The sequence below is a fragment of the Elephantulus edwardii genome, unplaced genomic scaffold, assembly GCF_000299155.1.
Source record: "Elephantulus edwardii isolate Elephantulus edwardi_28Jun2011 unplaced genomic scaffold, EleEdw1.0 scaffold00131, whole genome shotgun sequence".
Taxonomy (NCBI): Eukaryota; Metazoa; Chordata; class Mammalia; order Macroscelidea; family Macroscelididae; genus Elephantulus; species Elephantulus edwardii.
The window spans coordinates 2,444,517-2,459,722 of NW_006399881.1; the positions used below are offsets into that span (position 1 = coordinate 2,444,517).

General features: G+C 38.0%; 1 protein-coding gene across 4 annotated transcripts in view; it reads right to left on the reverse strand.

Annotated features, from left to right (window-relative positions):
• Nucleotides 1-15,206, reverse strand: part of LOC102864624 (kelch-like protein 13-like) — a 153,545-nt gene that overhangs the window by 75,041 nt on the left and 63,298 nt on the right. The window contains exon 1 of one of the 4 annotated variants that reach the window (XM_006893762.1): nt 7,715-8,199. The exons of 2 other annotated variants lie outside the window; for them this stretch is intronic. In XM_006893762.1, coding sequence (XP_006893824.1) covers nt 7,715-7,794 — 80 coding nt within the window. In that variant the 5' untranslated portion in view covers nt 7,795-8,199. Of the gene's footprint in view, nt 1-7,123; nt 8,200-15,206 lie in introns of those variants that run through there. One more of the 4 variants, XM_006893761.1, reaches the window with a different exon arrangement.

Genomic DNA, 15,206 nt, shown 5'->3' on the forward strand with positions numbered 1-15,206 from the left:
GTGGCTGACTTTAAGAAGAATGGGAATCCCAGAACACTTGATTGTGCTTATGCAAAAATTATACTTGGACCAGGAGGTAATCGCCAGAACAGAGCAAGAAAACACTGCATGGTTCAAAATTGGAAAGGATGTGTGTCAAGGATGTGTACTATCTCCATATCTTTTCAATCTGTATGCATTACAGATTATACAAGAGGCTGGGCTCAATGAGGAGAAGTATGGCATCAGGATTGGAGGTAGACTTATCAACAATCTGCATTATGCAGATGACACAACCCTGCTTGCTGAAACTGAGGAAGACAAACTGAGGATTGGCAGCATCATGATAGATGGTGAAGAGATTGAGATTGTTCTGTTTTCTTGGCTCTACAATCAACACTCTTGATACCAGCAGCCACGAAATTAAAAGATGAATTGCACTGGGAAAGTCTGCTGTCAGAGACCTCTCCAAGGTACTGATGAGTAACGATGTCAGTCTGGAGACTAAGGTGCATCTGATACATGCTATGGTCTTTGTCATTATTTGCTATGCATCAGAAAGCTGGACAATGACTAGGGATGGTAGACGGAGAATTAATGCCTTTGAGCTTTGGGGCTGGAGAAGAATGTTGAATATACCATGGACTGCTAGGAGAACAAACAAGTTCGTCCTGGAGAGGGTGAAGCCAGGCTGCTCCTTGGAGGGAAGGATTCTGAAGCTCCGTCTGACATACTTTGGACATGTTGCAAGGAGGGACCATTCCTTGGAGAGGTATATCATGCTTGGGAGGGTGGAGGGACAGCACAGAAGAGGAAGACCCTCGATGAGATGGATCGATTCCGTCATTGGGGTAATGGGGATAGGCATGTTGGAGACAGTACGATTGGCAAGGAATAGAGCAGGGTTTAGGGCTCTTGTACATAGGGTCAATATGAGTCACAGGTGACTCGACAGCACATAACAACAGCAACAATTTTATCGTACTTGGATCAACAATCAACACCCTTGGTAGCAAAAGTCAAGAGATGAGGAGACGTATTTCACTGGGCAAGTGCACAGTCAGGGACCTCTCCAAAACACTTAAGACTGATGATGTAAGTTTGAAGACTAAGGTCTGCCTGATTGAGGCCGTGGTCTTTCCAATTTTCATGCTTGGAAAGGTGGAAGAGTCAGCAAAAGAGAGGAAGACTCTGGATGAGACAGATTAACAGAGTAAATGCAGCAAAAAGCTCAAGTGTGTCAGAGTTGATAAGGATGGCATAGGACAGGATAGGACAGGGTTCAGGTCTGTTGTTCATAGGGTCGCTATGAGTAGAACTCAATTCTATCTATGGCATCTAACAACAATAGCAGTAAGGCTTTTTAAGACAAGCAGAGTATCCATATAAAAAGACATGTCTTCTACTAGTTAAGACTTTTAACTAGTAGAACACTACCTAGTAGGTAGGCAATAGGTTTTGGTTGTAGCATTATATGGGGGGGGGGCGGGAAACTATCCAAATGAGTGAAAGGTCTGCAAACCATAGGATATAAGTGACGGTAACCATAAGATCATCTAGATCTACTAAAGTAAGAGGCATACAACAATGAAGAGAAATGCTGGCCATGGAGGTGTTCCTTTAGCACTTTCACCTAGCATGCACAGATGTATGGATAAGAGAAAAAGAGTTGCTGGCTTGAGGAGCAGTGAGTCATGAGGACCCCTGGCTTACAGACTTTGGCCCATGTGGGGGCTAAGACTGAGTGAAGGGACCAACTGGATTGGAATGCAGAGAGTACAGTAGACTTGAGTTTGTGGCTGGTGCCTACTTGGGCCTAGCCACAGACGATTGGGGATGGGTTGACCAGAACCCAACCAGATGAAGAGAAGATGATCCATGCTGCAAGCTAGTGTTGATTGCTGCAACCTGCTCGCTTGCTTTTGGCTAGACTTTGTTTGTGGATGCAGATGCTCAGTTTCCAAACTGAACAGAAGATTCTTCAGCAAAAAGGACATGCTTGTTCCCTCAGAGTACTGACTTGATTAGGATAGAAAAATCAGAAACTGACTATCTAAAATGGGGATATTAAGACCTAAGGCATTAGGAATTACCTGGCTTATCCACTTTCACAAATGCAGTTAATCGTAAGATGATTGGAAAGACAAAATAAAATGTATTCTTTTAAAAACAGCAAAAAATATTTCCAGATTTGTATGTAATAAAGAAAAAAATATATATCCATGTATATTTGGAGGTTGTAAATGACACAGGAGAAGATTGTTCATCTTTTTCCCATGGAGTAACTGGTGGATTAGAACCACCAGAGGGGGCACAACCTTTGGGTTAGCAATGCAATTCGCTAAACACTATGTCACCAGAGCTCCCTTAGTGACATGTGACAGGATGAGAAGACAAACGATATGAAGGATTGATTTTGCTCAATGCAATGTAGAACTGTCCATGCATGAAAGATGCTACCTAATGAAGTAGTGAGTTCATTGTAATTGATGATATTCAAGGAATTCCAACACTACAGGGAGATGGGATTCTACAGATTGCCTCTAATGTCACTTCTATCCATCTCTATGATTTACTGTTCATAATGGCAACCTAGATATCCTGTACAATCTTCTTAATGGAAATTTCCAAAGAGTATGCCACAAAAAAAGTCTACTGAAACAAAACACAACTGTCATTGAGTGGATTCTGACTTATAGCAACCCTTGATCAGGTTTCCAAGGCTGTAAATCTTAATGGAAGAAGATAGACCCTCTTACTCCTACAGAGTAGCTGTTAGGTTCAAACTGCCCACCTTTTGGTAAGGAGCTAAGTTCTTAAACTACTGTCCTACCATGGGTCTCTAACAAATTAGGCACATGCAAACAAATTAAACAAGCTAGATATTAAAGGGCAAATATTATTAAGGGTACACTACTACAATAAAGCTAAGAAAAAATATAACAAATCGGAAAAATAGTGTTTGATGGTTGTCAGAGTTGGGTGGGGAAGGCAAAGGAAGAGAAAAATTATAATTAGAATAATCATAGTAAAAAATAATTATAGTTGTATTTTATCCAAAGAATACAGCTATTAAACAAGTAAAGAATACTAATTGTTCTGAAATTGTGATCACAAAAAGTTATTCATACCATGATTGTGAAAGCATGTAACTAAATATAGTCTTTATAATTTGAGATTATAAATTTAATAAGTAATTTTCTCACTAATATTTTTTTTCAAAAACAGGGGTTTCTTTAATTACTAAGTTAGAAAACAAAATACAGAGACCATCTTAGTGGGAAGAAAATGTGTACTTCTATTTTGTCTAATTTTCACATCATCCATATGTAAGAAACATTTATGCAATGTGTACCATCTTTTCTAAGTAAATTAGATATGAAATTCTGATGATGGAAAGCTATAAAGCAGTTGCTACAAAATACCATGGTGTTGATATTTAGTATAACCCATATTTTACAAATTAAAACAAAACACTTGCAAACAGGAAGCTAAATGAATGTAAGTGAAGAGTGTTAAAAAAAGGATTAACAAACTAAGAATCATCCTACCCATTGTTTGTTTGTTGTTGTCTTTTTTAGCTTGGTAGAGATAAAATTCTGGGGAAAAATATTTCTGTGTGTGTTGTTCTAGAATTCATTGTTACATTGCACTAGTTCATCCTTACCTATTGTCTTCTTCATTTTTGCCACACTATTATTTGTCAAACCTTGTTGCTGTGAAGAAAAGATAAATGGATTGTTAAATGCTAATCCTATTTTACTTAGTGTGTGTCCTTAGGGTCCAGCAATGTACTAACCCTTTAACAGGGGCCTGAAGGAAACATTTGCGACTATGAAAACACCAGCAAACCACTAAGCTGTGATTCTCCTCCCAGCTTTGCTAATTTAGGCAAAATGGTAGGTTAATTTATATAGTTCACACTTGTCAGGAGCAAGGTCTTTACTAACTCAGTTTTTCTAGCCTGGAGACCCTCCCTCAGGCTACAGTTGAACTTCAACCCAAACACATGTCACCAATGACTCAGATATCTATCATTTAAGACAATCCCTTCAGAATTCTCCATGGATGGGACATGCCACTCAACTATTCAAAACTGAATCTGAAGGAAGAAGCTATTGACCCACTAACATTTAAGTGTTTGGTCTTTAATCTACCCAAAAGGCAAAGGGTTGTTTTCTCAAACCTTTTGTCAATAAGATACTCCACTCTTTCCACATCATAACACACTTGAGAACTAGCTGTATGCTGCTTTGTAATTAGCTGCTTTCTTTAATACTGTTAACAGTCTTTACAATACAGAGATATTTCAATTGTCTTTCCACTTTTTAAAAAACAAGGCGGAAGAAAGTAAATTTGGACTTCAAACCCAAAAGGAAAACATCAGCCTTTGTGTCCAATGTTCTCTTGCACCTCTCCCTAACTTAGCAGTACTATTCTATCTTTACAGCATAAGTGGAAGATCTATAGCTAAACTACGCACTGACACTGGGCTTGGAGAAAGATCATAAAGAGCTTTTATATTTTTCTGTTCTTGCTTAATTACTACAATGTCTTTTTACTACAGTCAAGAATGCTTCATGTATTTCCATCTTTGAAAAAGTAGCCACTGTCAATGTGGCAAATTATAATAAATACTGATAAAACCTTACAAACCATCGCATATACTAAAGAAGTACACATACAAAAAGATGATGATCCTAACTGTGAAGAGTTCTGTATACATTCAAAATAACATTTAAGATGCTAATGCATTATTTTACAGATACATTTCAAAGCATCACAACTTGTCCACCCAAGAGGGAGAATTTAACTCTTACATTTCCAGGCAAAGACTTTAGACTCAAAGTACTGATTTACTTATATTTGGAAACTGAACAAGGACAAGGGTGAGGGCAAATATAGTAGTAATTGGCCTATCATTCCAACTTAGTCTTTGTAATCACTGAGAAACAAAATTCTGTTCAACTGAAGTATCACTTTGTGTGTAGAAGTGTTGAAGAATATAAAGAAGCACTGATGAAAACAGCATGTTCAACATGATGTTTTTATTTCTGGCCAAGTGAAGCAATGAATTCCTCTAATCAAAAACAGTCAAGATCTAACCAATTTATTCAAAAACCTGAATTTAAACTCCCCCAACTAATCTTTTTGCTATATTTAACATATTTGTTCTGTGTATGTATCTATGTGTTTTCAACTGTGCATGACTTTATTTGTAAAAGATAATGCATTGGAGCCAAGTGAATAATATAGAGAGGATTACCCTGCAAAAACAGTCTTGCCCATCACTAGCTCTTCAAACATATTTTTCCATTCTACCAACGTGTCCTTTCAACAACCAACAGTAAACATGTAAGACTGTGGCATTCTCTAGGTTCTATCATCTAAATCAGTTCGCTTATGCCATTAGGGCAAAGAGGATGATCCTTAACAGAAAGAATTCTTTAAGCTGCTGTGTTAAGTTGTATTTAAATTTGTGACAAATATGAATTAATAAAATAGAGATTTTAACCATCCTTAAAAACTAGCAAATCAGCTGCAATAAAAGCTACGTTTAAAATTTTTTTTGACAGTAAAATACAGTAGGAATACTACTGATACTAATAACCATTCTTAGTTCTAACCTACTGCTATCAGGTGCTTGTTATGGTTTATTTGGCTTTGTTTTGTCTGCAAAGTTTCTTTTCCGAAATCTTTGGTCACTGCTCATCAGCTAAGATTGAGATTCATAAAATCATCAGGCACATCCTATTTTCTCAAAGTATTATAAAGACCTCGCTGAACTTGTCACCTGCACCACTTCTGCTTTTGACAAACCCAGATTTGTAAAAGCAGACATAACTGGCTTTTTTAGGACCAAAACAAGCTTAAATGTTTTAATTTCACAGGAAAAGGAGCTTAACACCTAAGCAAATGAGATCACTGTAGAAGCTCTAAGAAAGAACATTAAAAAAAAAACAAACCTAAAAATGAAGTGATGAAAGGAATGAACTCTGATATGTGCTCATTTATCAGTACTTTCCAGGGAATCACTCTTTTAGGACAGCAGGTAGAACCACACTTGCTTAGTAGCTCAAAACCTTCATAGAACAAGATATCACTGTGTCTCTCAAGCCAAAATAAAATGAAATCTAAGTAATAAGATGGTAACTCACGAGGATTCTAAATACACAATTAACCTAAACCAAGAAATATTATCCACATTGTTTCTATAGAAAAATCTTGTAACCCACAGTTCAGACAGTAAGCTTGTCTTTTACTAATGAAATAAAATCTAGCTTTCCAGCATTCCTCTACCAAAAAGGATCAAAAACAGTATCTAAAAGAACATTTTCTTACAGCTCATGGATTTTCATTTTAAAATTAATGCATTGTGAATGACATTGTTTTAACTTAAGAATTGTATAAAGACTTTCCAATACTATATTTCAGCATCTATCGACTTAAAATCAATTTCTAATGATGACATTTGCACAATGCACTTTGCTACACATGTAGAACTGTTCACAAAAGTATAATCTGTGAAAATTTAAACTTACACTTCAGAACTTGAAGGAGAAAATGGGAAGGGTGTAATATCAAAATTAGTAATATTCATATGCAACTCAGCTGTGAAAAGTCCTGCTTAAAAGTCTCATTTTCTTTTTTTTAAGTCTCATTTCTTATCAGTGTGCTATCTCTAAATATGTTTTTAATGCACCAAAAATAGTATAGAAGGCATTTCCATAGTTAACACTTCACCGACATCAATCATCAGCAATTTGTTTGTGCTGTTACACAAAAGAACACAGCTAAAGTGTTTTCTATAGGGAAAAAAAAATCAAAACCAAACCAAATCTAGCCAATATTAAAGGTCAAAGTTTATCCTTATGCAATTCCTTCTGCAGAATTGTGAGCTTTCACACAAGTTAATCAGGTTACCATTCAGCACTTGAAACAAAAATAAACATCAACTCTAGGAAAGCAATGTAAGAGTAAAATGTGGGTATGCCAATTAAAATGCAATCAAGCTTGAGATTTTTAAACCTGGTGGTTTGGGGGATGTTGCCATTTGGGGTTTTTCCTCCCCCTTTATCTTTTGATCACAAGGTTGATTCATGAATGAAATCCCACTTTAAGATCCTATTTTTCTCTCACTTACATGTACGCTGGAGAAAGTGGCGTTGACCTGGATGTTTTAAGCACAGGAACTGGGAATTTCCAGATAGCAGGAGAGCTCGTTTTCCATTTCAATGGCATGTTGTCACCACGGTACTACAATAACAGTAAACAGCGTTTCCATAACAGACTACCAACTAGGAGTTCCATTCCACAGTGGACTGACACAGTGGTGGCTGCCGCGGAGAACAGTGCCCTTAAACCGATGCTTCCAATCTGTAAAATAGGGCTGCAAGGTACCTCCTTTAAAGCCTTCTGTCCCCTAAAGCAATATGATGATTCTATCGTTTTTAACTCAACAATAGTGCCACCTCGTTAGGAAAGCGTTGACTGCAGTAGATTTTTTTTTTTTAAAGACTGCACTGAGCATACCACACAAAGCAGCTTTATTTAATAAAAGCAGCTATAGTTTTGGGGTGGGTTTTTTTTCCTCTTAAGCTTGCAATACCATTGTTCCACCTTAACAGGAATACTGCAGCACTGTACTACATTTTGCACCTATTAACCTGATTTCTGACCAATAGTAGCAGGAAAACAAAATAGATGGGTTTCATATGAAAATGAAACAACATACCTACTCAGAATACACTTGTCATCCTCTGAACATTCTTCTTTTGAGCTGCAACAATACAAATGGGATATAAACCTCAGCATAGCCTTAGGCCACAGCTAATAGAGATCAGTGACTAAATTCAGCAGCCTGCTTTCCTCCTGTGCAAGCTCTGGTCACACAATACAAGAATGCCATTATGGGAAAAGCCCATCTAAAAAAATGCCAGTCCTTCTGTGTTCCAGTTAGAAGAAGGCAAAATGTAACGCACATAAACTCCTGCAGAACTCTGCACGCTCTTCTAACAGCTTCTCATTCAAGTTGCTCGCTTTTCCCTATTCTGATTTCCAAGCCGGGATGAGCAAAATCTCATATATTTACAACATGCTGTGGTAACACGAATATCACTCTGTCTTCTGCAGCCGAGAAGTACAGAGTAGCATGCTCTTAATAGCAATCCTCCGAGGGACGCTATCAACAATCTAATTCAAATGCTGCCCTCCCCTTCTTCTCTCTCCCTCTCCCCTCCCATTCACCTCCCTCTCTCCCCCCCCCGCCCCTTGAAACACAAAAGAAAAACTCCCTCATTGGTACACAATCCCGGTACACAACCCCCCCCGCCTACAATATCCCGCCCCCCCCCGCCCCCAAATAGCTCACAAATTGCCCAGAGGAAAGACCAATGCTGCTGGCCAAGCAGGTGTCCAGCAGGGACCACTCCAAAGCTCAGTGGTGGGTCAGGTAACCTCTAGGGGTTAGTGACTGACAAGGAGATTCACAAAGCAAGCTTGCTGTCAAAGGCAGCTTGCGGTATTTCATGAAAGCAATGGCAAATAAAGGGTTCATCTGTACTGTTTTAAAATACTGTCAGAGAACAGGGTTGTAAATGCCCCGAAAGCGGCTGGCTGTTTTAAGTTTCTGTTTAAAGCACCAAATGAATACATTTTATAAACAGTTCTATAAAAGTGAAAAGAGGTTAAGCTAGTATTTTCTTGAACTCTACATTCATAGAAGACTTTTACTTCTGATGTAGGCAAGTCACCACAATTAAATATCTATCTTCATAGCACCTCTCCCCTTCTCCCTGAAAATGAAATGATTAGACTTCATCAACACAAGCTTAGTAAAGGCAAAACTGCCATTGGCGCAAAAGCCATCGCTTTTTAAAACAAAGCGGGGGGTGGGGGATGGTGGGGGGGAATCACTGCTGTGACCAAGAAGCTAATTTTTGCTTCCAAGTTTGTAGCTAAACAATAAACTTGTGTCTCAAACTCATGTAGTTAGCTTTCATATTGATACTTTTCTCAAATTATTACTATTTTGCACAAGACTAAGAGATGAATTCCCTCAAGATGTTTGCTCATTTGTATTTTAAGAACACAGATGAATGCTGCTGTATAAAGGGACTAGTTTTGAAAATTCCAAAACATCATTTAGTAAACCAGATATATATCCTTTAGTAAACCAGAAATATGGCATAAAATCGGCTATGGTACCCACAAGTAGTTTCTTTTAAGTTGCAGACCAATACACAGTCTAAAGGTATATAGTATTTTTCTTATAAGCTCTGTGTATGTGCGTGTGTGCAGAGAGAGGAGAGAGAATAAACGCTTATGCAGAGACACTGACTGGTAATGCATGAATTTCATTAACTATTAAATAGATGTCAGCTATTGCGGCCTCCCAAATAATTTCTATTTAATCTATCATACACATATCCCAAGTCCAGTAATGCTACTTAAAGGGTAAAATGATATTTCTAACTCCTTTTAAGATCCATATGTAAAACTGTTTCATAGAAATTATCAAGGAATTACAGAAATTAGTTTTTGTCAAATATCTGTGGCTTTAATCTGTTTTTTAACAACCATTATAAATTAAAACAAACTATAGTCACTTCTTTTACATTAGAAGACTTCACCTAAGTAATATTTAATGGTTATGGATAATTAGGACATATATAAAATAAACAGTGGCAACTTACTAGAAATTCAAAGATGGAAACATGCACAAACACACCACACACATACACACATGCCATACACACACAGGTATCAAGTTCAGAATGTCCTAGTTCTTACTACATTTCCAACAACATAGAGGTTCAAACATAGAGGTCTTTTGAAACATTGGAAAATATAAAACATAATGTGGCTACAAATGGCTCGTATGTAACAACGTTTTAGAAACGGGATCTAATCACTTCCCAGGTTACATAACAAGGCAGTAACTGCGACTTTCCCTCTTGCAAACAGAGACTCCAAAACCTGTGCACACACCTACCCCAAAAAGGTAGCACTATGTTTCCAGACATTTACCTGACTATAATGACTATTCAAAATTTGAGTGGAAAATAAGATTAAGGACAGAGTGTTTCCAATTTCCAAACTGGTGACCTCAGAAAACAGGTGAAGATTTACAATTTATTGTTATGGTCCTGGAGTTATTCTTCTGAACTTAAACAAACTGATTTAAAAACCCCAACACATTCTATTCTAACTCATTAGGTTCTGAAGACATCAGCAACACCCCTACATCCTTCACGCCAATATTCAACCTAGGTTTCTCTGGTTTCATAATTAGTTCTAGTGTCTAGAGCCCTCTAATATTTTGAATATTTGCTCAATGTGGAAAAAAAAGGAAACTGCTTTCCTCCACTCCATCTTCAACATTCCTATTACTCAAACCCCTAAATCTATTATATCTGATGATGAACATTTATTTATATTCAGTTTTTACTTTTGTTTTAGTTTCTAAACATAATGATAGAGAAGAGATTGAGATTGTCAGTAATTTCAGCTTGCTTGGTTCCACAAGCAGCATTCTCAGCACCAGCCGTCAGGAAATCAAAAGATTAATTGCATTGGGAAAAATCTGCTGTCAGGGACAGCTCCAGAGTGTTAAAGAACAATGATGTCTGTCTAGAGATTAAGGTGTGCCTGATCCAAAAACGGTCGCTATGAATTGCTACCGACTCAACAGCACATAACAACAACAACAAGCATCATTTGTCATTATCATCCATGAATATATAATTTATATGCCAAAACTTGTAAAAATAATTGGGATAAACAGTAGGAAACGTTAGGTGTGTTCAGTGAATTTCTGCTCACAGTGATCCCACGTGGTAGAATAGAACTACTCCATAGAATTTTTTAGGCTATAATTGTTGTAGCAGATCATCAAAGCTCTCTTGTGGAGTCAGTATGTGGGTTTAAATTGTCAATCTTTAGGCAACAGCTGAGAGTTTACTGAATGCACCACCTCAAACATAAACTCATCAAAGTTGAGTCAGAATTGATACAGAGCTGACCCTCCAGTAGGGAGTGTGAGAAGCTGGAAGAAAGACATTGCCCATTTTTCTTCCAAAAAGAAACTGGTGGATTTGAACTCTCAGAGGAAAGTGGTTTTAGGTTAGAAGAGCAACTCTCTGCAGACTACACCACCAGCACTTCCTACGCGGCACCTTCAGGGTGCCTTAAACAGAGAAATGGCCCACAAAATATATTTCACAAAATTAATTAATCCTACTCTTCCTCCAGTGTTGCTTGGAAATAAACTTTAGCCAAGTAAAATCACACTAATTACAAATTGTTGTTGATACTGTGTGTCATAAAGTCACAACTGACCCATAGCTGACCCTCTAGTGAGTTTCCAGAGGCAGTAAATCTCATAGGATGAGACTGACCACCCTTCTACGGTGGAGGAACTGTTGGATTCAAACCATGTGCCTTTGAAGCTGCAGTGCAGCTTCTTACCACCAAGTGGCCAGAGCTCCCACGAGCAGAGTCCAAATTAATCAGATTTCACTACTCTGACTGCAGAGACACCAGCAGTAAATGAAAGGGAGTGCTGGTTGGTGGTCTAGTGGCTAAGAAGCTGTGCCACAATCCCAAAGTTATGTGGTTCCAATCCACCAGCTGCTGTGGGGAGAAGGATGGGCAATCTCCTCCCATCATGTGAACTGCCTCTGAAAACCCGCCAGAGGGTCACCTATGGGTCAGCTCTGATTCGTTGATACACAATAACAACTATCCTAGCATTCTTGAACTAAAAAGTTTCGGCCTACAGAAGGAAGGGAGAAAAATGATTAGATATTTTAAATACAATTCTATGCAGGCTCATTGTCCCACTGCTTTAGTGTTTAGACTGGTGAGTGTCAAAAATCCTCTGTCACATCATAGGAAACACTGATTTCATTTACAGAGCACTGGGGTTCCATAACCAGCAACTGCATAAAACAGATGGAAAGGCAATATATGCAAAAGCTCCTCCAAACGTTTTCTGAACATTAATGAATCACTTAAAATACCTGTGAAATGAATTATTTCACAACTGTAATAAACAAAAGACAATGATAGGGCTTGGTTACAGCTGCAAAAGAGAGTCAGTCTTGGGCAAATCTTACAACATAGAACTGCCTGGCTCCTAGTGTAGTAAGACTTTTAGAACTTCTAAAACTCTAAGAAATCATTGTGCTCAGTACCTTCCTTGTACAGATGAAATATCTGAAGGCCACAGAAGTTAATTTGCCCACTGATAGTAGAACTTAAAGAAAAACAAACTAACAAACGAAAAAAAACCCCAAACACCATTCTGGCCCTGGACTTCTCTAGAATCCCTACTGTGACTCTGCTGTGTGAGAATGTTTTGTAAATGGTAAATTACTATATACAAAGTGAGCCATAAATATATCAATGCATTTGCAAGGAACTACAAAAAGACAAAAGACTACAAAAGAGATATCCTCCCTATCTCCTCCAAGGATATGCGCACAATGATAGAAGTGAGAGAGAAAACACCAAAATGCATACAATATACAGAAATAATCATTTCCAAAATCTTCATTCCATAAGATGTTTAAAACAGGGAGGGGGGGGTTAGGGAGTGGGGGGAGAATAAGTCAGTCACAGTATTAGGATGAAAGTGAAATACAGAGATAGTAGTCTGATTTGGTGACATCATTATGGAGAAAGTAGTTGTTCCAGGCGACTCATAGCAACCCTATGAAGGAGAGTCCTCACGCTTGGGTGTCTTTCATCCTCTCTCCAGGTTCATAGGGTTTCCAGAGGCTATTATGGAAATGGATGCCACTCCTTCCACGCTTGTTTTAATCGGGGAGCTCCACCCCACTCTCTGTCCGCATTGGGTAGCCAACTGTTAATGCATTTGACACATCCGTGTCACAGGGTTCAGCCTCACAGCAACCACAAGTGACTGAGGTACTTGTACACCAGGGCTATACAACCTAGAGGAATGTCTGAACAAAAACAATGAAAGACTGGCCCGAGGGCCACAGGCTGAAGCCACTGCTGCCTTCAACCTAAGGCCAAGCCTGGCTTGCCTGGCTCCTGGAGGCAGAGTAGTCCTTCTGGGGAAAGTAGAGTCAGCAAAAGAAAGGAAGACCTCCAACAAGGTGGACTGACACAGCCAATGCACTCAAGCACTTCAGAGATCTTGAAGACAGTGCAAGATGGGGCAATATTGAGCTGTGTTGGTCACAGAGTTTCTACGAGTTTTAATCGACTCAATGGCAACTAACAACCAATAGTCTCATTTCTTTCTCTATGCAAAACCTAATTGTAAAATTAACTTGCTGACTGCTGGTTTGTAATCAAGCTGAAGAAATTGATTAATATACGGTATATAAAATCTTGCCCTAAGAAATGACCTACCTTTTATTTTCTTGTAAGGTTTTGTTAATCCTAATAGTAGGTGCAGCTAAAGTATTAGCCATGACTTTTGTAAGTAAACAATATAATTTTCTCTTCAGTTCTGATAATAATGTCTCTTCAATCTATTCTGGAATATTTATGCTGTTCATGTCGCTTCATCAAGATAGCAGATCATGCCAAAATGTGTGCTCTGTTTATGTTCACCAATCAGTAAAACTGCTTGGATGTTAACCAAGCAAGACTGTTAAACCTTTTAGAATACACATGAAAAAAAACCCAAAACTTCTAAATGAAAGAACCTCATGTTTAATAGGTTAAACATTCCCCGTTATATGAGATAGATTGTTTATATTTTTAATAAACACATAGAATTTATTTGTAGTAAATAATTGAATATCAAAGATATTCCATTCTCTTACGAAATATTTGGAAATATATACTCAAAATGGAAAATCCCAGATGTTTCTTAAATTCATCTACATTGGAAAGGCATCACTTCATCTTTTATAATATAAGCACCTTCTCACGTGTTAATTTTCATTAACATTAAGTTTCATTAGTGTCATTTCAGAATGGTGTAGATACTTACTTATGGAGACACAGACTATTAGATCTATCATTATGCCTTGGATTAATACAGCATCTACCTTCTTCATAATACAAAAAGTATGAAGACACAATCGTTTTGTAGGAACAACTCTTCTTGCCAAGATGACATTAAGTAATATGAAAGCATTCTTCCATTCGTAAATAATGTCATAAAATAGGGCGAGCACTAAGTTTAAGGAAGCATAGGAGACATGAAACAGGATAGGACAGCAAGCCTGGGACAGGAATCACTAGATAACGGGACCAGTGGGAGAAATGGTAAAACGAGAAAAGAAAGTAAAGATTGTTTTGAGAGGAGAACAGAACACCAGGATGTTTCATGATATTTGTATGACACCTTTATAGTAGAGATGTAATGAAAGAGGTTATGAGGCTAAGATGGAAGGAGGGTTGGGTAAGTAAAGAGAGACAAACTAAGCTGAGAACAAAAGACTCTTTCTTATTGGCATCTTGTGTTAGTGTTGCACTGCTAACCAAATGTCTCAAGTTTCTAATCCAACAGTTACTCCATGGGAGGAAAATTCAGTTCCCTCCCATAATGGCTTATAGCCCCAGAAACCAGATGAAGGTTCAGTACGAGTTGGACTCAGTTTGATGGCAGTGGGTATAGAAGCAGCAAATAGGGAAAAATCAAGGTGTTGGAAACCCAATGATATACAGATTCTGACGACTTCTTAAAACACACCAAACTCACGGTCTTCAGGTCAATTCTGAGTCATGGTGACCCTTCAGTGATTTCTGAGGCTAAAAATCTTGTCAGAAGGAGACTATCTCTCAGAGTAGGTAACCAATGCTTTTGGTTAGCAGCCCAGTATTATTCTCATTAAAGCTGGAAAAAGAAGTTAACCCTGAGAAATCCAGAAGTTCCTGCCTTCCCTTTCCCTCCCTTTATTCTTGGTATTAGACCACCTATTCCTGATTTGTTTTGTTCTGACTTGTTTCTGGTGGGGTTTTTTTGTAATTTTTTTTGAGGGGGGTTCTCTAGTTTTGTTTTTATTTAAAAATTATGGCAATAACCAAAACATCAACATAGAATAATGGATGCCCATCATTCATTCACAATAGTCATTAATTTTCTCCCTATATGGTTGTATTACATTGAGTTGAAATGACTCATAGTTGATTGACCCTCCAGCAGGTTTTCAGAGGCTTGAAATTGCACAGAAGTTGACTGCCGATCTTTCGTGGGAGAAAGATGGGTAATCTATTTTTGTTTCTGTTTTCCAAGAAAG